At 41.2% G+C, this 23,537-nt stretch overlaps 1 protein-coding gene across 1 annotated transcript; it reads right to left on the bottom strand.

The window, feature by feature from the left end:
* Positions 1-1,016: 1,016 nt before the first annotated feature.
* Positions 1,017-15,115, bottom strand: CD48 (CD48 molecule). The gene is made up of 4 exons (XM_061185833.1): positions 15,018-15,115; positions 6,441-6,734; positions 3,773-4,030; positions 1,017-1,275 (listed from the first exon to the last, which is right to left on the bottom strand). Exons 1-4 carry the CDS (start codon positions 15,097-15,099, stop codon positions 1,196-1,198), a joined length of 714 nt encoding a protein of 237 aa, XP_061041816.1. The 5' UTR covers positions 15,100-15,115; the 3' UTR covers positions 1,017-1,195.
* Between the last annotated feature and the right edge of the window lie 8,422 nt (positions 15,116-23,537).

Below are 23,537 nucleotides of genomic sequence, written 5' to 3'. Positions count from 1 at the left end.
CTTACCTTCCTATAATGAAAGACACTGGTGACAGCATTTAGTCAATTTGATGGTTTTTTGGATCTCAGGACACAACTAGGACTTGAAGAGCTGCCCACACAGCAACAATGGTGAAAAGAGGAGGAGAGGAAACTCAGCTCCCAATAAGAGGCTTGGGAAGGACCCTCTTTATGTGGTAAAGCTGCATACTCAATATATATGGAATCTAGAAAAATGGTACTGATGAATGTAGTGGCAGGGCTGGAATAGAGACTCAGACATAGAGAATGGACTTGTGGACACAGGAGGGGAAGGGGAGGCTGGAATGAAGTGAGAGAGTAGCATTGACAGATGTCACTGCCCTGTGTAAAATAGATAGCTAGTGAGAAGCTGCCGCATAGCACAGGGAGATCAGCTCGGTGCTTTGTGACGACCTAGAGGGCTGGGATGGGGAGGGTGGGAGGGAGGCTCAAGAGGGAGGGGATATACGTATACGTAGAGCTGATTCACTTTGTTATACAGCAGAAACTAACACAACATTGTAAAACAATTATACTCCAATAAAGATGTAAAAAAAATCAGGGCAAAAAAAAAAAAGCTGCATACTCAGTTCTGGGGGAGTAAGCCTGACCTCACATTCCCAGGAAACCTAATAAGTATGTTCCTCACAGAGGCTAGAACAAGGCAAACCACTGAGAAGGAGACCAGAGCTTGGTGGGGGAGGATTTTGAGAGCTGGAACCCCAGGAGGTTTGGCAAGGATGTGGAAGCGAGAGTTAGAGACAGAACAAATTACCTCCCAGCCCTGCAGGCACACAGGAGGCAGTGGTCCCAGGTGTTCCCCTTTGTATCTCCATGTTCCAGTTTGTCTAGGCTAATGGAGCAGGCATTGTCCAACAAATCTGGGGCAACTTTAGGAATCCACTTTGACAATCATATCAAATATTTATTCCAACAAGAAAACATTGCATAATACATTTTGCCCATTTTTTGGTGGGAAGAATGCATGTGTATATGTATGTTAAAAAACAACTAGAGGATATAAAATAAAATATTACTGTGGTTTAAAAAAGTTAATTTGAAAATCCTTGTAGACATCTCAGTACTTTCCCCCATCCTATATAGCCAGAACTTCTGTCCTGGTTAATAGTATGCTTACTGATGAGGGCAAGATCTTGCATTCTTGAAGTTTCACTCTTGAGTTAGAAGAGCTTATCTCAGATCCATAGGAGACCAAGAACAGTGGTTACCATGATCACTAGCCAAGTTGCAGTCCAAGCTACTCCAGAGGATGAGGCTGAAATAGCAAGAAAACATAAAACATTTAGGTGTCTTGATTAATGTGTTGAGAAGGGGCAGGGGTACTGGACATTGGCATGGGAGCTTATAGAGCAGGGGAATTGTTTCCTCCCTGAATCCAGACCCAGTGTGCCTGGGACATCCTTTTCCCAGATTGAGCAAAGCTCAAACTCCCAGATGTAAAGTATAAAGAGTACAGAAATCCCTTAAATATCACTGGCTTAGCTGAGTCCTGTACTTGAAGGTTACCTTGGCACATCTGTGGACCTGGGAAAGAATCACTCTCCTACACTGGGCAGCCATTAAGTAGGGCAGAGCTTCAGGTGCAGTTGATAATATGATGCTATGCGCTAACTTTAGGGAAGGAAGTTTTACTTCCCTTCCGTGTTTCTCTACACTACTAACCATCAGTACCAACTAGGAGGAAAAAGGGGGTAGGAAAAAAAAAGAAAGGGAAATAAAGAGATACAGAAAGGGAAGGCAGGGGAGGGGAGGAGAGGATCCTGATAAATTAGGGAAGAAGAATTAGGGATACTTTTCTAGAATAATTTGGATAGCTAAAAAGTGACAAGATGGGCTTAGCCCTTCAAAAAATAGATGTATTATTGCTTTCATCCTCTCTGTGAATGAGCAGCCACCTTCATTCTATAAAGGACAGGGATTGTTTCTCTTCCTTTTTCTGGATCTCAGGATATGGTGGTGATATAAAGGTGGTGTTAGAACCACCCAGCCAACTGGTGGTCTTATGGTCAGACACCAAAGTGTCATATTGGGTCTATGGTGGCAGAAAAGCAGGGCATATCAGGAAAGACTAGAAGAGACATGACCAGTAAGTTGGGAAGAATATTGAACATACAGCTTCCATAGCTCTTGTGTGGGAGCAGAGGTAAAGAAATCAGCACAGGTGGGCAGAGTAGACTGGGTCCAGGAAGACCATGAAAGAGCCATGTCTCCAAGGGCCATGATCCCTGATGACTGGGTATGACAGGGATCTCAGGTAAATGTTGGCATCACAGGTATGAGTTATTCTGGAGGGATTTGTACACCAGGGCTTGGGGGTATGATTTCAGGCGTGTGGAGAGTACAGGGCCTGGAATGCTGAAGATGGTGATCCAAATTTATTAAGTGGTTCCCAAATCCCTAGTGTCTCTAGAATTAAAAAGCCTGGGCCTAAGTTAACTACCATTCACTGAGGACTTGTTAGATACTGTGCTAGGTAGTTATCTGTATTGTCTCATTTAATCCTTATAACAGTATGAGATAAGAACTATTATTTTGTCTTATTTAAGAAGGACATGACTTCATACAGAGTGAAGTAAGTCAGAAAGAGAAAAATACCCTATGCTAATGCATATATATGGAATCTAGAAAAATGGTACTGATGGACCTACTGGCAGGGCAGGAATAGAGATGCAGACGTAGAGGACGGACTTGAGGACACAGTGGGGGAAGGGGAGGCTGGGATGAAGTGAGAGAGTAGCATTGACAGATATACACTACCAAATGTAAAATAGATAGCTAGTGGGAAGATGCTGCATAGCACAGGGAGATCAGCTCGGTGCTTTGTGACCACCTAGAGGGATGGGATAGGGAGGGTGGGAGGGAGGCTCAAGAGGGAGGGGACATGGGGATATATGTATACATACAGTGATTCACTTTGTTGTACAGCAGAAACTAACACAACATTGTAAAGCAATTATACTCCAATAAAGATGTAAAAAAAAAAAAAGAAGGACGTGACTTGGAGAAGCTAAGTAACTTGTTTAGCTGGTAAGTGACAGTCCCAGGATTAATCCCAGGTGTAACTGACTCCAAAACCTATGCTCATAGCTACCCCACTATGGGACCTGTGTAGGCTTGAGAGAGAACCAGGAGTGATGCTCTAATGAGTGGATCCTCCCAGGCAACAGAGAAATCTGAAACATGAAACCCAGAGTTTGCTTTTCCAACTTCATCAAGGAGCATACACCTGGGGAAGAACAGAAAGTCTCTACCTTAGGATCAGGATCTCCTGTTCACCACTTGTTCTCGCTCATGCTCGTCCACTTGGCCCTTTTTTCCTTTGCTGCCTACCAGAAATGTCTCTGTGTTGCTGCCCAACAGTGTGTGGACTGTTCCCCTACTTGTCCTTTTTCTCCCTGCTCACCCTGAAATCTCAGATTATCCTGCAAGGACACTGGCCTCAGATTCCAGGACCATGCACTGTTAGAGCACGGCAGGAGAAGGGGAAATCAGAGCCCCTGTGCCAACTGCCCTTTGCAGATGAGGACACTGAGCTCCACAAAGCCGAGGTTAGCTTGCTGAGAGGCAGTGAACCCTCTCAGCAAGGCAGTGAAACCTTAGAGAACCCAAGTCTTCCATGCCTCACAGACGCCTTTGGGATTCTCCACTAATTTCTGTGCCAGGAGGCTGAATAAGATCTCCATGCTTTTCTTCCTTCAAGAGAAGACTAGTTACCCTGTGCCCACCTCAGCTCCCCTGGCAGTATCTCTTACCCTGTACACAGGGTGAAGTGAAGTTGACTGTGCTATTTTGGCTGCTCACAGGATTGCTGACTTGGCAGGTGTAAGACCTGGAGTAGTTTTGTGGTGCATGGGTCACTTCAAGCACACTGCTCTGGAACTCTTTTGGAAGGGACTCTGCATACCAGGTGTAGTTTACAGGCTGGTCCTGGGTCACACAGGACAGGGTTAGGTAACACTTGTTCACTTCCTGTGTCTTCTTGACGTTTATGACAGGCTTTGGTACAGGGTCTAAAAATGAATAGGTTAAGATGAGACCATGGGTTTATGCATTTATGAAGCATTTATGCTGGGAAGGTTTAGCCAACGAAGTACAAAGGGAGCCCCAGAGGGCTGCAGGAGCAGTCATGGAGAAGAGGCCCCTGCAGAGGGAGCCAGTGAGCAGCTTTGACCTCTGGAGGCTTCAGACTGAAAGAGCTACTCCTTGGAGTGAAGCTAAGCTGGATCCAGAAGGGGGAGCCATGCACCCAGAAACAAAAATGGGGTTATGACCGTCTGTGGGCCAGAAAGAACAGCAGAGGTTTAGCATAGAGATCAGCGGGGTTGGACTTGATATCCCAACTGTCTGAGCTGCTCAGGGCCCCTTCTCTAGCAATGGCCCACACTTGGCACCTTGGTCTATCAGTCCTTCAAGAGTTCTTGGGCTCAGATTCAGCAAGAGTCCTGGGGTAAGAGGTACCACCCTGTACCTTTCCTGGACGCTGGCAGAACTACAGAGAAGAACCTCATGGAATTCCCAGCAAAAATCAGTAGTGATGAACAGCACTGCATCAGTTAACTTTGGTATCTCAGTGCCAGCCACAGAGCAGGTATTCTATAAGTATCTGATGAAAGGGATAGGTGGATGGATGGATGGATGGATGGATGGATGGATGGATGAATCAGTTATGCAATAGAAAAGACATAACACTTGCTTTACAGTGAGACCAGCCTGGGTCCTGGACTTGACCCTGGTAGAATGACATTAGGCAAGATAATTAACCCCTTGAACTTCCTTCTTGCATGTAAGATGACTCTGCTTCACAGCACAATGTTAGTAAGATACAGTGTCATCGTCCATGAGGAAGTGCTTTTGCAGGGTGTAAGCATTACATGCATGTTGGATGTCACAGCATCATCACTGCTGTCATCCTGCAGCCAGATTGGTTGAGAGGTAATCCCATCATCTGCTCCTTCCTTGACTAGGACTGCTTTACTTGAAATCCTCTGGGGTCTTTTCCTTCTGGTCAAGGGTAAAACACTTACAGAATCAATGCAGCTCAGATGTCAGAGGATTAAAATGTGGCAGAGAACTGACCCAATCAGTGCTGGCCTCTGGGTTGTATGTCTGTGAGGGGCAATGGAGACTCTGCCATCTGACCTCCTGAACTCTAGATCCATCTCCTCCGTGAAACCCTATCAGATTGCTGGACTCCTCCTGCATACTTTATATGAGCAATCTTCATACTGTTTTTCATCATTTCCTGTGGTCTGGCCTCAAGTCTTGCATACCTTCCTCATTTCCCATGGCAAGCAGCACAGCCCTGAACACTTTGTGGACAGAGCCAGCTAGGGCAGCCTGGCTCCAAGAGGCCCCCTTTGAGCTGTCAGAAATTCCTGGGCTGGACTGAAGGATGATTCTTCTGCTAATCGCATCCTCAGGGTCTTATCCCTAGGCAAGTGTGCTAAAGCCAAGCCAGCTTGTGGATTTTAAGATATGCAGAAATTTTGCAAGTTGGTTGTGAAACCGTTAGCAGTTTGGAGATGGCTGTGGTGGGAGTATTTACCACAGAATTTGGTAAATGATATAAATTTGGGATTTCTTTTAAAACCACTGTAAAAGCCTTTGAATCTTTCCTGTTCCCAGTATGTCTTGAATTTTCAGGCCATATGACATGGAGGAAGTGAGTGAGCAGGGGATTTTAGCCTCTTAGACCGTTCTTCCTCCCCTTCATCCCTTCTTGACTCTTCTAAACTCCTTGCATTGCTTTAAATAGTCCTAGTTTTCTTTTTTTAAAGAAATTCTCCTTTTTTTTGCTAAAGGTACATCAAATTGGTCTCCATCACTTGCCATCAACAGAATCTTACCTAATGGGGCAGAGATGGCAAGATCTTTCTCCAAGTTCACACAGCTAGTAAGTTACTGACCAGGGTTTTAAACCCAGGTCTGTCTGACTCCAAGTATAATGTTCTAGCCCTTACTTCACATATACTGGTTAGGCTGGTGCTAGGAGTGGAAGTTTTTGTCCCAACCATTCTGAAAGGTAAAAACACTCTTGAACAGCTCTTGCCCAATCCTTTATCTCTTCTATCTTTTTCCTTATGTTTGATGAAGTCTTTGTTCAGTTATGTTATTAAGAAGAGCTCAGAACTGATTTGGGTTGATCACAGGAGAGCATGAAGAGAATAGAGAGGAAACCATCCTTACTGTTTTCTTTATCTTCAAATCTTAGACTCCTTAATGTCAGAAGAGGTTTTAAATGTCCCAGAGTAATCTACTTCGAGTCTGGCTGGCCCAGCCTCACTTCCAAGTGGAACTGGCTCCAGGAGAAATGAATTAAGCCTATCCTGAGGTTCCCCCCCCCACCCAGGGAGAGTCCTCTCCCAGTGGTCCGTCCAGGGCCCTGGAGTGGGGACTTGCCGCTTGGTTCCCCGAACTCACCAAGCACCACCAGTGAGATCTTCCATTCGTCCTCGTCCCCAGTGTCCTTCAGCACCATCAGGAGGTAAGTGCTGCTGTCCTCCTTCTGGACATTATGGATGTGCAGTGTGCCACTTTGAAGATCAAGCCTGGCCCTGTCCTTAAATTTAGTATTGAAGTATTTAGGCTGACGGAATTCACATTCTACAATCTTCTGGTCAGTAGTATAAAACCAGGTGAGTGATGTGTAGTTCCCCGGCAAACTGGAGATTGGCAGACTCACGTTGCTGCCGGAGACGGCATATTTTGAATAATCTGCCAATGAGAGTCAGAGTGAGTGAGACCCATTTTAGAGAAGGCAGAGCTGCCCAGTGGCCCAGGCTTTGGCCTGGGCTGGTGGAACAAAGAAGAAGCAAGAGACTTTTGCTTGGGAGCAGTGAGTATGATCTTTATCAGAGGGCCTGACCCCTGATCAGGAATTCAATGATAGTTAGAGCTTGAGAAGTGGGCATGAGGACAGGAGATGTGCTTATAATCCATCTAATTCTGCCCTAGACGAGAAAGAAAAAGGACACTGAGCCAGGCCTGGCTCTCTCCCTTACTCTCATAACAGGACATTTTCAAATAAAATGAGGACGAGTCACGTCTCCTCTCTGTGCCTGTGTTCCTTGTGGTTCAATTTAGTTCTCCAGCAGTAGGTAAGAAGTAAAGGAGAAACAAGGTTTGAAATGAAAGGGAACCAGAGTTAGTCAGTGGCAAAGTATTATAGGAGAGTGAAAGCATTTTATTAATAAAAATATTGTGCTATTTTTCTGGCTTTTGTGATTTTTGTATTTGTCAGCTTTTAAAAAAACTTGTGATACATTAGGCTTCTTTTCTCATTCTAACTACATTCATTTTCTTTTCCTATTTGTATTTACAGTTCTGTTCTCTTTCTCATGAGGGCACCCCAAATTGTATAAGCCTCAGTTCTAAAAAACCTGGTTTCTTGAATGCAAGGAGAAAGAAAAGGTGATAGCCAGAAGATACAAGATGAAGGGAGGTCTGCTAACACTCTCTGTGGAGGGAGGAAAACTAAGTGTAAATGTATAGGCTGAGAAAGAGCAGTAGAAAAAAAGCTAATGGTAGAGGAAAGAAGAAATATGATCTATATCACTCTTACCTCATATACTGTCACACGAAACTTCATATTGTTTAACATCATATCTATACCTATTTAATTTCCACATGTCTATCATTTCCAAAAACATTCTTTTCAATAAAGATTCAAAATGCCTGTGTTCCCAGGTCTTTCAAGTTCCTAGTCACTAATCCTTCCAACCATCCATCTATCCATTCAACAACCAGTTATGGAGCATTTAATGTATGCCTGGTGCGTTCACAGACACACACAGACATTTATTTCCACACTGTTTCTGATTGATCCATTCCATACTTTATAATCTCTGTGACATAATCAGTTCAGTCCAACCAACAGTATTTGAACAATGACTATGTGCCAGGTCCTGTTCTAGGCTCTGACACCAGCAATGCAGAGTCTCTGGCCTCTTGGACCATACAGCCTCTTCAGAAGCATACATTCTCTTCAAGATTTTAAAATTACTAGACACATATTTTAGACTCGTTCTCATTCTGTTACTTGTTTCCATGTGACTTAATAAAAGTGGTGACAATAGACAGCCTAGGTCAGTGTTTTTCAACCTTGGCATTATTGACTTTTTGGACCAGAGAATTCCTTGTTGTGAAAGGCTGTCCTTGTGCATTGTAGGATATTTAGCAGCCTCCCTGACCTCTGCCCACTAGATGCCAGTAGCATCATTCCAGTTGTGACCATCAAAAATATCTCCAGACAATGCCAAATGCCCCCTGGGAGGAAAAATCTTCCTGCCTTCATTCTGGTTGAGAACTGCTGGCCTAGGTCATCCTTGGTAGACTCTCCAACAAGTCTCAGACATATGCTTAGGAAGATAGCACAACCCACAATTAACCACTTTATTTCTCAGTGAGAAGTCACAGCCAACCACCGGGATGGCTTTTTTTGAATCATTACACATAGGTGGTGAAGGAAAGAGGAAGGAAAGCTACAATATCCTGTGCATTTCTATATCTTAGAACTCATATCATATTAAAGTGATCCATTTAATGTCTATTACTTGCCTTTATCACCAGACCACATGCTTCCTAAGGACAAAAAATGAATCTTATGAGTTTAACTCATTTTCCATTGTAGTATAATGGTTAAGATCATGGGCTCTGGGGACTTCCCTGGTGGTGCAGTGGTTAGGAATCCACCTGCCAATGCAGGGGACACGGGTTCGAGCCCTGGTCCAGGAAGATCCCACATGCCGCAGAGCAACTAAGCCCGTGTGCCACAACTACTGAGCCTGTGCTCTAGAGCCCACGAGCCACAACTACTGAGCCTGCATGCCACAACTGCTGAAGCCCACGTGCCTAGAGCCCATGCTCCACAACAAGAGAAGCCACTGAAATGAGAAGCCTGTACACTGCAACAAAGAGTAGCCCCAGCTCGCCACAACTAGAGAAAGCCTGCGTGCAGCAACAAAGACCCAATACAGCCAAAAATAAATAAATAAATAAATAAAATTCAAAAAGAAAAAAAAAAGATCATGGGGTCTAGAATTAGACTATTTAAATCCTAGCCCACTTATTAGCTGTATAACCTTGAGCATTTTACCTAGCCTCTCTGCCTTTGTTTTAGTATTTATCTTACAGAGTTTGTGAAGGTGAAGTTCATGTGTCAAGTTTACTGAGTTAAAGGATGTCCAGATAGCTGGTAAAACATTATTTCTGGATCATCTATAAGGGTTTTTCTGGAAGAGATTAGCATTTGAATCAGTAGACTGAGTAAGAAGATCACCCTCACCAATGTGTGTGAGCATTATCCAATCTATTGAGGACCAGAATAGGACAAAAAGGCAGAAAAAAAGGCAAATTTGCTTTCTACTTTGAGCTGGGATATCCATCTTCTCCTACCCTTGGACATCAGTGCTCCTGGTCCTTGGACCTTAGGACTTGGACTAGGAATTAGACCATTGGCTCCCTGAAACCTCTTTGTGGAAGGTTGAATGAAGATGAGTCCACTGAGAATGAAGGACACAGAGCATATAGACTCAAATCATGAGTCTATATATTCTCAGGCCTGTGGATTTGTACTGGAACTACACCTGTAGCTTTCCTGGCCTCCATCTTGCAGATGGCAGATCATGGGACTTCTCCAAAGAAGTACATAATATGGGTTATGCTTCCATAACTGCATGGGCCTCATAATAAATCTCTTTCTATACATTTACATATATCCTATTGGTTCTTTTTCTCTAAAGAACCCTGACCCAGAGTTACACAAACAAATGCTTAGAATACAATTAAATTAATACAAATAATCAATACACATAAAGTACTTAGACTAATACTTGGAAGATTAGTAAGTATTCAATAAATGTCATGTATTTTTTTTTATTATTACCTACGTTAATTTTGTATCCATAACATCTAGTACTATGCATTAAGTATTGAGATGTTTAACAACTGCCTGTTGAACTTACTTTATTGTACCAAAACAGTGGTAAAATAAGGACTAGACTAATGATATATTTTTTAGGAATGAATGCCTATATGTGAATCTGGAAGAGTGAAGAATGTTGAAGTAGGGGCCAAAAATCCAAAAAACTGTAGCAGCTCCTGAAGAAGCTTTCACTTGTAGGCTAGGTCTAAAAGTAAAAGACATCAGCATGCACAAAAGAAAAACAAAACCAGGTCTTTGGCTAGGACATGTGATGATAAGAAAGAGGCCCCAGCACCATGGTAAGACCAGAGAACTTACCTGAAGCTTCCTTGGGGAAGGAGGAATGAAGATGAACCCAATGAGGAATGAAGAATACAGAGCATATAGACTCAAGTCATGATTCAGACCCAGTTATAATACACATCATTTCTCCTTGTGAGAATGGAGTCTGCTTTATAACAATGAGATCTTGTTTGTCCAGGGTATCCCCAACATGCTCAAAAGAACTTCAAACTAAAGTGTGAGGGGGAGGGAGAAACTATAACAGACACATAGTCACTAAGATTGTGAACTTCTCAAAGGCAAAGACCATGTCTTACTCAACTTTGAATCCCCACAATACTTGGCTCACATTTGTTGTTTAGTATAGAATGAAAGAAAGAAAGAATGAATGAATGAATGAATGGCAGGGACAAAAATGCATACATAAGTGTTCCCAGTCATCTCCTCATGACCTCCTACTAGTCACATTTTTCTTATTTTTACTCCCACTTAGCTTTTTTTTTGCTTACTTCTTAAGTTTGGTTTGGACTGAAAAGGCAGAGAGGAAAGGAGAAGATAAACAGGGGCCACTCAGGTTGGTTTAGGAAATAGGGGTGCTATAGTATTAAGGCTCAAAAGAGTGAGAATCTCTGGGCAGCACATGAGTGGGATGGTTTGAGAAGACTGAAGAGGACAGGAGAGGGTATGGTAGAAGTATCACTATAGCTTATAAATTGGATTCCCTTTAACATCCTTTGAGAGACTTCAAGTAGAAATTGGAGTTACTATTTAATTACTTATGACCAATGAACAGTGTTTCTCAAGTATCATAATGTGCCCAAACTGGGCCAGTGCAGCAGCCCTGTCTTATGGTTGGGTCCTGAATAAATGAATAAAAGATGACTATTAGGACATAGACAGCAGAGGAGCAATGGAGAAGCTGCCCAGAAACTCTCAAAAGAAACAACATAAAAGAGTGTTGAGTAGAGCATTCATGGTTTCAGTATCAACAAATCAATAAAAAGCAGCTAAGGGAAACCTTGAAATATAAACCCAGCAACCTCTCATGGGCTGAGACTCATGCCTGAGAATAGCAAAGGAAAAGTGAGTTTGGGGAAAAGAATCTGAAAAAGAATGAATATATGTTTGCGTATAAATGAATCACTTTGCTGTACACCTGAAACTAACACAATATTGTAGATCAACTACACTCCAATATAAAATAAAAATTAATTTAATAAAAGAAATGTGAGTTTTGTTATGAAATATCTAATGAAAGGGTAGGCTTAAAAAGCAACATGAACCTAAAGATAGAAACAGTAGAAAGAATGTTTGATTAACCATAAAAAAAGGGAACAAAAAATATTCTAGTCTTCTAGAAGCATTCTTTAATCCAATCACAAGTTGAAGAAAGATGCATTAATATTACTGATTTAGATTGCAAAAATTTATGCACAACCATTGTAGTACAATTTAGGATATCAAGGTGGTGATTTAGTCTGTTACAGAGGATTGTCTAATAAATTCAGATAGATAGATTCACTTATATTTTTCTTATATATAATATATTTATGTATTTTTTCAATTTTTAAAGTAAATTGAAAAAAATCTTGATTTGCCTTCCTAACAATTCCATGTTTTAGAAGTAGAAAACTACTTAAAGAAAAGTACTATTTTGATTTAATTCTATCAAGAAGAAGTAGTTGGTTATGTGTGTGGATGCTTAGGATAAAGTAACTGTGTTTACCTGTAGTTTATAACAGAAAATGAAGCAGATCTTTCCTGTGCTTAACCATGTTTCTTGTCTGTAGAGAAGCAAAACTAAAACAGGGGGAAAAATCAGATCAAAGGAAGTTGTAATTTCATACAAAAAGAGTCTACCCAGGAAGGAGAAAGAGGTCCTAAAGGAGAAATTCTGATTACTCTAAAAACAAGTCATGTGATTTCTAGTAAAACTTTGAAGAACTGAAAGAGATGAGTCTTAAAGATATTGATATAGAGTTACCTGGAGCTCTCTAATGAGATCAACTATTTAACAAACCTGTACAAACCTTTCAAGGAAGTAATTTGTCAATAGATTTCAAGAGTCCAGATGTGTGTCATGGGTGACAAGATGAACAGAGAGAGTGCCATTTCCTGAGATGGGAAGTCTAATGAGTTTAATCGGCCAGATTGCAATGACTAAATGGAAGGTGAGGAAGTCCCAGTGTTGTGGTGGCTTGTTATGCAGCAGTAGATAGCTGGAACAAAGATGAGGAGTTAGATTTTGGAAATGTGTTTGGAGAGTCTGGAGATGTTTCAAAAGCAGTTAGAAATTCAGGTCTGTGGCTCAGGAGAGAGTGTTGGGCTTTGGAGTTTCCTTATGTTCTTCTCAGCTCTTATCTACCACAAATTGTATGTGGTCACAATCACAGAGCAATTTCACATTCTTTATTTCTTTTGATCTTAACAATAACCCCTTGAAAAAATGGTGAGCATATTGTTATACCCATAACAGAGTGGAGAAAATTGAGGCTCAGGAAGCTTTCACAATTTATAGAAAGTCCCATGGCATGGAACACAGAACAAAGGTCTTCTGATTCCCAGCTCAAGCTGTTTCCACCACACTCTGTTGTACTGAAGGGAGACAGAGAAGATGCCTACTAGTGATGAGGGGGCCCTGAGGTCAGAGAGCTGAGAAACTCAAGTCTGAGGAGGGATTAAGGAGAAGATTTAAAACTACTTCTTAAATTTTGTCACAAGAGCATCCCTTACTGGGGAGGAGAGAATTACTATACCCCTAGGAAGATCTGGACAGATAACCTGAAAGGAAGTCCTTTGATGTCATTCATTCATAGGATTAATAATTATTTATTGAGCCCATGCCATGTTCTAGGCACTGTGCCAGGTTTAGCACTGGACAAGGTCCCTGTCCTCACGGGGCTCAAGGAAACAGACAATCAAGCAGTTCACCAACCATAACCTGGGGCCTGAGGTTTCCAGGAGGAAGTCGCATGAAAATGGAATGCTAAGGGAGGAGCTGGAGAGAAGAGAGTGAAGGAAATTTTAGGCAGAAGGAAAGGCATTTATATAGACCTAGAGGTAAGAGAGACAGAACCTCCTTCAAGGCAAACAGCAAAGTTAAATTTAGATGAAATGTGGTTATGGGGTGAGGGGGTCATAAATTGGGGATAAAAGGACCATCTGTAGGCATAATCTAGACATAAAAAGATTTAGACACATTGACCTAAGTCTAGAAAAGTTCTGAAATATTCCAGTTCTCTTGGCATCTTTATCTTTCCCAACAATTGGATGAATACTTCATGCCAGCCCCCACTCCCAAGGTCATATCAGTGTCCTATGAGTACAGTCAGTCCCATGGAGCCCACACAGCCACGAGTGCCCTGAAGACATCATGTCTCTAGGCTTACACAGCCTAAGGGAGCAGAATTTGCCGCCCTAATATATGTTTCTTTGGCATATTAATTGTTTTAAGCTGGTTATTTTCTAAGGAAAGAGAAGACGTGGTAAACATTCTGAAAACCATGTAGGAGTTACCCTTTTGTAAGAAACATTTATATTTGTAAGGGAAATTCTCATCTGTAAGGGTGTCTCCCTCTCTGTACCGGAAGAGGACAGAGAGGGAGACAAAATCTCTAGAAACTCTTATCAATGGAGAAGGCGCTAACTTAAATCTGCCTAACAACCTTACCCTTGTTTACTGTGCTCTTCCTGATAACCTCCCAGAACTGTCACCTTCAACATCCTCTTTTGTCTTTAGCTGAGGATGATATTTAAGGTGAGGGCTTCAGCCATTATGGCAAGTTACTCAGGTTTTCTGGGTTTCTCCCATGTACGCAATATTAAACTCTGATTTTCTCTTGTTAATATGTCTCATGTCAATTTAATTCTTAGACAGCCAGAAGAACCTAGAAGGGTAAAGAAAAATTTCTTCCTCTCCTAAACCAGTCATAAACCAGATCAAATGTATTACCACCCTGAGAGGCCTTACATAATTGGCCAACAGGGTTTCCTTTAAGCATTGCTATCTCGTCTCCCTAAAAGTTACATACTGTCATAATTCTATGATGTTATATTTGTTTCCCATAAGAACATTCACTTTTACTCATTTTTTTCCATAGTGGTGAGCATTAAAGCCCCTTAAATGAAAAAGACCTGAGTATTTATTAGGGGGAATAGTGAGAAAGACAATAGCTTAGCTCTCAATTCTCAGACAGGTTCTGGAGGGCTGGGCAGCTGTAACAGGGAAAGGAAAATTAGCACACGAGGGGACCAGAACAAGCCCATGGCAGAAGAATGAACCTGAACTCTTAATCAGATGTTTGGAGGTTCCTCTGATACTGAGTCCTCTGCTCAGACTCTCACTCAGAGACCCTAGACAAGTTTCCTTTCCCACAGTTTTGTCTCTCTCTGGGACAATGACAGCATCATTTACCTTTGCTCAAGACACAACTCTTTGCATAGACAAAGGTCTCAAAGAATGCCTCAAGGAGCACAACACACCAGAGCATAAAATGTGGCGGCTATCAGAGTAGCTTCCTGTTATTCACAATGCAAGGAGACTTTACAGAGGACAAACCACAGCACTAAATATGAGGGGCCTACTTCCCCATCTCACCAAGGTCCTAATTTTGTCACGACCCCTTGGGGAAAGAGATGGAGTCTGATTCTCCAGGCTAAGGAAGGCTCCCCAACTTACCACTGCTGCCCGGAGCCCCTACTCCACTTCCAGGTGGAGCCACATCCCATATTCCCTTTTCCGTCTGACAGGGCTTTCAGTGCACAATTAGAGGCAGACAATTTGTGGAAAGTACCTCGTATGCTGGTTGCCAGGAACAAATGAGGCAGCAGTAGAAGTTCCAGAGCCAGAGACAGTTCCCACCTTCTGGAGCACATGCTACTCTCCAGAACTTGCCAGGAACTCTGGAGACAGGCCAGAACCAAGCTAGGAAGGGACCAAGGGCTCTCTTGAACTCGTGTCTTAAGGTTAGAGAAAAAAAGTACTGAACTCCTCTCCGTTCAGCAACTCATGGGTGGGGCCTGGGCACCAGAAACAGGAAGCCCCCTTTTTTTTTTTTTTTTTTTTAATGAGAGCACAACGGAAACGAACCATTTTGTTTGAATGTGTGTTAGTTTTGTTTTCTGGTGAGAGGATCCATAGCTTCTACTGGTTTTCAGAGGTGTCAGTGCTCAGAAAAGATTAAAGACCCCTGATAGAGAATATCTGCTTTTGGTTTCCCAGTTAGGAATCACCCTGATTAATCCAGAGGCTAAAATTTGCAGGTACCCACCCAAGGGGATTTCTGGCCTGAGCCAACTTTAAATCATGTGAGGAGTAGATCATGTGTGGGTAGGTTGAGAGCACAAAGTGTGGGAAATCAGATCTACACAGTTTGAATACTGGTCTCCCACCCCCAGGCTCTTCCTCTCCTATGATAAATTCACTGTATGAACCTTTACATTGGCCTATCCACTGAACATTAGTAGAAAAGCAAGGTTATTTGACCCAAATGAATGGATTCCACATGCTTGTGGTCTAAGAAATTTCAGGCCCATCCCTCTTGTATCTAAATGAATTATTTGCCCACCCAGGACAATTTGGAGACCCATAAGGTAGCCACAGTCCCTGATACAGCATATTAGTAGCTATTTCCAAATTGGGGACATTTCTGATTCTCAACATGGAGATGACAAATAAAAACACTGTTCTCCTCAATCTCTGAACTCTTGTCTTGGAAGTAGTTACCCTCTCCAAAGGATCAGCATGGGGAAATGGAGTCGGCTAAATACCAGAAATTGTATATGACACTTGATCATATTGGAACCCTGTGAGGTGAGGACAGGTATTACTACCTGCATTTCTGAACTGAAACTCAGGGTCAGACTTGCTTGAGGTCATGCTTCAGCTCCAGTCAACCCCAGTTTTCACTCAGCTCTTCCCCCAACGTGGACTACAGTAAATATTTGGACTAGAAGATAAGATGAGACAGGAGTAGAATGAGCAAGGTTGAAGTGGAGTTAACTAAGGAAGACTTTAAAGTGAACCATGAAAAAGAAGCTGAGGAGGAGTAGGCGGAGTCAAATGACAGAACAGGGTAAAGGATGGAAGTCAAGGTCATGGGATTTGCTCAGACTGAATCCTCTGAGGATTTTTCAAAAGAGCTGCTGCCCAGTGGGTTTTTTTTTGTTTTTTGTTTTTGTTTTTTCTCTTGATCTTTTTTTTAATTTTAATTTTTGAATTTTATTTTACTTATTTTTTTATACAGCAGGTTCTTATTAGAATTAGTTACCCATTTTATACATATTAGTGTATATATGTCAATCCTAATCTCCCAGTTCATCACACAACCACCACCACCACCCCACCACTTTCCCCCCTTGGTGTCCATAGGTTTGTTCTCTACATCTGTGTCTCGATTTCTGCCCTACAAACCGTTTCATCTGTACCATTTTTGTAGGTTCCAAATATATGTGTTAATATACGATATTTGTTTTTCTCTTTCTGACTTATTTCACTCTGTATGACAGTCTCTAGATCTATCCATGTCTCTACAAATGACAGAATTTCATTCCTTTTTATGGCTGAGTAATATTCCATTGTATATATGTACCACATCTTCTTTGTCCATTCATCTGTCGATGGGCATTTAGGTTGCTTCCATGACCTGGCTATTGTAAATAGTGCTGCAGTGAACATTGAGGTGCATGTGTCTTTTTGAATTATGGTTTTCTCAGGGTACATGCCCAGAACTGGGATTGCTGGGTCATATGGTAATTCTATTTTTAGTTTTTTAAGGAACTTCCATACTGTTCTCCCTAGTGGCTGTATCAATTTAAATTCCCACCAACAGTTCAAGAGGGTTCCCTTTTCTCCACACTCTCTCCGGCATTTGTAGCTTGTAGATTTTCTGATGATGCCCATTCTAACTGGTGTGAGGTGGTACCTCATTGTAGTTTTGATTTGCATTTCTCTAATAATTAGTGATGTTTAGCAGCTTTTCATGTGCTTCCTGGCCATCTGTATGTCTTCTTTGCAGAACTGTCTACTTAGGTCTTCTGCCCATTTTTGGATTGGGTTGTTTGTTTTTTTAATATTGAGCTGCATGAGCTGTTTATATATTTGGGAGATTAATCCTTTGTTAGTTACTTCATTTGCAAATATTTTCTCCCATTCTGAGGGTTGTCTTTTCATCTTGTTTATGGTTTCCTTTGCTGTGCAAAAGCTTTTAAGTTTCATTAGGTCCCATTTGTTTATTTTTGTTTTTATTTCCATTTCTCTAGGAGGTGGGTCAAAAAGGATCTTGCTGTGATGTATGTCATAGAGTGTTCTGCCTATGTTTTCCCGTAAGAGTTTTATAGTGTCTGACCTTACATTTAGGTCTTTAATCCATTTTGAGTTTATCTTTGTGTATGGTGTTAGGGAATGTTCTAATTTCATTCTTTTACATGTAGCTGTCCAGTTTTCCCAGCACCACTTATTGAAGAGACTATCTTTTTTCCATTGAATGTCCTTACCTCCTTTCTCATAGATTAGTTGACATAGGAGCGTCAGTTTATCTCTGGGCTTTCTATCCTGTTCCATTGATCTACATTTCTGTTTTTGTGCCAGTACCATATTGTCTTGATTACTGTAGCTTTGTAATATACTCTGAAGTCAGGGAGTCTGATTCCTCCAGCTCCGTTTTTTTCCCTCAACACTGCTTTGGCTATTCGGGGTCTTTTGTGTCTCCATACAAATTTTAAGATATTTTGTTCTAGTTCCATAAAAACTGCCATCTGTAATTTGATAGGGATTGCATTGAATCTGCAGATTGCTTTGGGTAGTAGAGTCATTTTCACAATATTGATTCTTCCAATCCAAGAACATGGTATATCTTTCCATCTGTTGGTATCATCTTTAATTTCTTTCATCAGTGTCTTATACTTTTCTGCATAGAGGTCTTTTGTCTCCTTAGGTAGGTTTATTCCTAGGTATTTTATTCTTTTTGTTGCAATGGTAAATGGGAGTGTTTCCTTAATTTCTCTTTCTGATCTTTCATTGTTAGTGTAGAGGAATGCAAGAGATTTCTGTGCATTAATTTTGTATCCTGCTACTTTACCAAATTCATTGATTATCTATAGTAATTTTCTGGTGGCATCTTTAGGGTTCTCTATGTATAGTATCATGTTATCTGCAAACAGTGACAGTTTTATTTCTTCTTTTCCAATTTGGATTCCTTTTATTTCTTTTTCTTCTCTGATTGCCATGGCTAGAACGTCCAAAACTATGTTGAATAATAGTGGTGAGAGTGGACATCCTTGTCTTGTTCCTGATCTTAGAGGAAACGCTTTCAGTTTTTCACCATTGAGAATGATGTTTGCTGTGGGTTTGTCATATATAACCTTTATTATGTTGAGGTCGGTTCCCTCTATGTCCACTTTCTGGAGAGTTTTTATCTTAAATTGTTGTTGAATTTTGTCAAAAGCTTTTTCTGCATCTATTGAGATGATCATATGGTTTTTATTCTTGTTTGTTAATATGGTGTGTCACATTGATTGATTTGCATATATTGAAGCATCCTTGCATCCCTGGGATAAATCCCACTTGACCATGGTGTATGATCCTTTTAATGTTTTGCTGGATTCCGTTTGCTAGTATTTTGTTGAGGATTTTTGCATCTATATTCATGAGCGATATTGGTCTATAATTTTCTTTTTTTGTAGTATCTTTGTCTGCTTTTGGTATCAGGGTGATTGTGGCCTCATAGAATGAGTTTGGGAGTGTTCCTTCCTCTGTAATTTTTTGGAAGAGTTTGAGAAGGATGGGTGTTAGCTCTTCTCTAAATGTTTGATAGAATTCACCTGTGAAGCCATCTGGTCCTGGACTTTTGTTTGTTGGAAGATTTTTAATCACAGTTTCAATTTCATTACTTGTGATTGGTCTGTTCATATTTTCTATTTCTTCCTGGTTCAGTCTTGGAAGGTTATACCTTTCTTAGAATTTGTCCATTTCTTCCAGGTTGTCCATTTTGTTGGCATAGAGTTGCTTGTAGTAGTCTCTTAGGATGCTTTGTATTTCTACGGTGTCTGTTATAACTTCTCCTTTTTCATTTCTAAATTTATTGATTTGAGTCCTCTCCCTCTTTTTCTTGATGAGTCTGGCTAATGGTTTATCAGTTTTGTTTATCTTCTCAAAGAATCAGCTTTTAGTTTTATTGATCTTTGCTATTGTTTCCTTTGTTTCTATTTCATTTATTTCTGCTCTGATCTTTGTGATTTCTTTCCTTCTGCTAACTTTGGGTTTTGTTTGTTCTTCTTTCTCTAGTTCCTTTAGGTGTAAGATTAGATTGTTTATTTGAGATTTTTCTTGTTCCTTGAGGTAGGCTTTTATAGCTATAAACTTCCCTCTTAGAACTGCTTTTGCTGCATCCCACAGGTTTTGGATTGTCATGTTTTCATTGTCATTTGTCTGTAGGTAGTTTTTTATTTCCTCTTTTATTTCTTTTGTGATCTCTTGGTTATTTAGTAACGTATTGTTTAGCCTCCATGTGTTTGTGTTTTTCACGTTTTTTCCCCTGTAATTGATTTCTAATCTCATAATGTTGTGGTCAGAAAAGATGCTTGATGTGATTTCAATTTTCTTAAATTTACTGAGGCTTTATTTGTGACCTAAGAGGTGATCTGTCCTGGAGAATGTTCCGTGAGCACTTGAGAAGAAAGTATAATCTGCTGTTTTTGAATAGAATGCCCTATAAATACCAATTAAATCTGTTTGGTCTTTTGTGTCATTTAAAGCTTCTGTTTCCTTATTTATTTTCATTTTGGATGATCTGTCCATTGGTGTAAGTAAGGTGTTAAAGTCCCCCACTATTATTGTGTTACTGTTGATTTCCTCTTTTATAGCAGTTAGCAGTTGACTTATGTATTGAGGTGCTCCTATGTTAGGTGCTTATATATTTATAATTGTTATACCTTCTTCTTGGATTGATCCCTTGATCATTATGTAGTGTCCTTCCCTGTCTCTTGTAACATTCTTTATTTTAAAGTTTATTTTATCTGATAGGAGTACTGCTACTCCAGCTTTCTTTTGATTTCCATTTGCATGGAATATCTTTTTCCATCCCCTCACTTTCAGTCTGTATGTGTCCCTAGGTCTGAAATGGGTCTCTTGTAGACAGCATATATATGGGTCTTGTTTTTGTATCCATTCATCAAGCCTGTGTCTTTTGGTTGGAGCATTTAATCCATTCACGTTTAAGGTAATTATCGATATGTATGTTCCTATGACCATTTTCTTAATTGTTATGGTTTTCTTTTTTAGGTCCTGTTCTTCTCTCGTGTTTCCCACTTAGAGAAGTTCTTTTAGCATTTGTTGTAGAGCTGTTTGGGTGGTGGTGAATTCTCTTAGCTTTTGCTTATCTGTAAAGCTTTTGATTTCTCCATTGAATCTGAATGAGATCCTTACCGGGTAGAGTAATCTTGGTTGTAGGTTCTTCCCTTTCATCACTTTAAGTATATCATGCCACTCCCTTCTGGCTTGTAGAGCTTCTGCTGAGAAATCAGCTGTTAACCTTATGGGAGTTCCCTTGTATGTTATTTGTCATTTTTCCCTTGCTGCTTTCAATAATTTTTCTTTGTCTTTAATTTTTGCCAATTTGATTACCATGTGTCTCGACGTGTTTCTCCTTGGGTTTATCCTGTATGGGACTTGCTGCACTTCCTAGACTTGGGTGGCTATTTCCTTTCCCATGTTAGGGAAGTTTTTGACTATAATCTCTTCAAGTATTTTCTCTTGTCCTTTCTCTCTCTTCTCTTTGTGGGATCCCTATAATGCGAATGCTGTTGCGTTTAGTGTTGTCGCAGAGGTCTCTTAGGCTGTCTTCATTTCTTTTCATTGTTTTTTCTTTATTCTGTTCTGCAGCAGTGAATTCCACCATTCTGTCTTCCAGGTCACTTATCCGTTCTTCTGCCTCAGTTATTCTGCTATTGATTCCTTCTAGTTTAGTTTTCATTTCAGTTATTGTTTTGTTCATCTCTGTTTGTTTGTTCCTTAAATCCTCTATGTCTTTGTTAAACATTTCTTGTATCTTCTCGATCTTTGCCTCCATTCTTTTTCCGAGGTACTGGATCATCTTCACTATCGTTATTCTGAATTCTTTTTCTGGAAGGTTGCCTATCTGCACCTCATTTAGTTGTTTTTCTGGGGTTTTATCTTGTTCCTTCATCTGGTACCTAACCCTCTGCCTTTTCATCTTGTCTATCTTTCTGTGAATGTGGTTTTCATTCCACAGGCTGCAGGATTGTCGTTCTTGCTTCTGTTGCCTGCCTTCTGGTGGATGAGGCTATCTAAGAGGCTTGTGCAATTTTCCTGATGGGAGGGACTGGTGGTGGGTAGAACTGACTGTTGCTCTGGTGGGCAGAGCTCAGTAAATCTTCAATCCGCCTTACTGCTGATGGGTGGGTTTGGGTTCCCTCCCTGTTGGTTGTTTGGCCTGAGGCAACCCAACACTGGAGCCTACCAAGGCTCTTTGGTGCGGCTAATGGCGGACTCTGGGAGGTCTCACTCCAAGGAGTACTTCCAAGAGCTTCTGCTGCCAGTGTCCTTGGCCTCATGGTGAGACACAGCCATCCCCCGCCTCTGCAGGAGACCCTCCAACACTAACAGGTAGGTCTGGTTCAGTCTCCTATGGGGTCACTGCTCCTTCCCCTGTGTCCAATGTGCACACTACTTTTTGTGTGCCTTCCAAACATGGAGTCTTTGTTTCCCCCAGTCCTGTCAAAGTCCTGCAATCAAATACCGCTAGCCTTCAAAGTCTGATTCTCTAGGAATTCCTCCTCCCATTGCCAGACCCCCAAGTTAGGAAGCCTGACGTGGGGCTCAGAGCCTTCACTCCAGTGGGTGGACTTCTGTGGTATAAGTGTCCTCCAGTTTGTGAGTCACCCATCCCGCAGTTAGGGAATTTGATTTTATTGTGATTGCGCCCCTCCTACCATCTCACTGTGGCTTCTCCTTTGTCTTTGGATGTGGGGTATCTTTTTTGGTGAGTTCCAGTGTTTTCCTGTTGATGATTGTTCAGCAGTTAGTTGTGATTCTGGTGCTCTTGCAAGAGGGAGTGAGAGCACATCCTTCTACTCTGCCATCTTGAACCAATCTCCCTGTTGCCCAGTGTTTTGCTGAAGCATTTGAGGTCTTAGCCAGCAGAGAATAGCAAAACCTATTTACAACACCCTAGGATGAGGAGCTCTACTTTTGCTGGCTGGCCTCTTGCTGGTTCCAGTAGGTGGCAGTACAACTCTGCATGTGTCTGAGTAAGCTCCAGCTTGGACCTCGGTCTCCAGTGAAACTAAAAGAACTGGAGACCCAGCACACTATCCTGAGGTAGGAGGTAAGCTTAATATTTAAGAAGCAAGCAGAAGAAAAGGATCCTGAAGAGGAAAATGAGAAGGATCCACCTGATAGACAGGAGTCTAAGAGAAAGCAATGTCTCAAAAAACAAAACAAAGAAACAAGGAAAAGATTTTCAAAACTATATCCAGATTAGCAAAAAGTATGTCCAATGCATTTAGTAATTGTGTGGTCACTGGTAACGTTGATCTTGGTGAGCATTATTTTAGTGGAGGTAAATGCCAGATTCTCCTTTGCTCTTCTCCTTCTTCCTTCTATCTATTGGATATTTCTTGAGTTACATCTGAGGATGTAGAAATAAAAGTTACACTCTTGTCTGCTCTTAAGCAACTCTCAGTCTCATGGAGGAACCAGCTAGAGAAGCAAATCATTAAAATGTGGTTGTGAAACTATAGGGTAACTTAGAATGACTGCATAACATAACTCTGTGTTATCAGAGGAGGCTGCTGGGAGAGAAGTTAATAGGTGTGGTTCCTTTGAAGAACAGGGGAGGTATGTTACATAATGAGGATGAACAAGGGTAATATCTGAGAAACCAGAGAACTTAGCTAGTTCAAGAAACTGAGGATATTTTAAAGTGGTTGAAAGAAAAGGAAAGAAAACCTGGTCCATAGTGCTAAGGTTTTAGTGTCCAAGATTAGGAGTTTGGATTTTATCCTGTAGACTTTCAAGGAGATGTAAAGAAAGGATTTGGGGCAGAGGAATGTTATACTTCAATTCACAGGTTAGAAACAAAACTGATGAAGAGGAGAATGAGACTAGAAACAAGGAGATATTCCAAGGCTATTGGAAGAATCCAGCTAAGCAATAATGAAGGCGTTAGTTGAAGGGGGGCGGGGAGGGGAGTGGATAAACGGAAGAAGTCAGATTCAGCAAAACTTGATACCTGGTTTTATATGCGAGTTGAAGGAGAGGGAAAAGGAAGAGTCTGGTTGCTGACTTGGGTAAT

The sequence above is a fragment of the Eubalaena glacialis genome, chromosome 3 (genome assembly GCF_028564815.1).
Source record: "Eubalaena glacialis isolate mEubGla1 chromosome 3, mEubGla1.1.hap2.+ XY, whole genome shotgun sequence".
In the NCBI taxonomy this organism is placed as follows: domain Eukaryota; kingdom Metazoa; phylum Chordata; class Mammalia; order Artiodactyla; family Balaenidae; genus Eubalaena; species Eubalaena glacialis.
The sequence above is the reverse complement of the archived record's forward strand: the minus strand, read 5'-3'. Positions and strand labels throughout refer to the sequence as shown.

What these genes read in the sequence shown, in the direction of transcription:
- CD48 (XM_061185833.1), bottom strand. Translation starts at nt 15,099, where the DNA reads ATGTGCTCCAGAAGGTGGGAACTGTCTCTGGCTCTGGAACTTCTACTG. An exon ending in CCTGGCAACCAGCATACGAG is followed by an intron (nt 6,735 to 15,017) that starts GTACTTTCCACA and finishes TCTCATTGGCAG; the next exon opens with ATTATTCAAAATATGCCGTC. An exon ending in GATCTCACTGGTGGTGCTTG is followed by an intron (nt 4,031 to 6,440) that starts GTGAGTTCGGGG and finishes ATTCATTTTTAG; the next exon opens with ACCCTGTACCAAAGCCTGTC.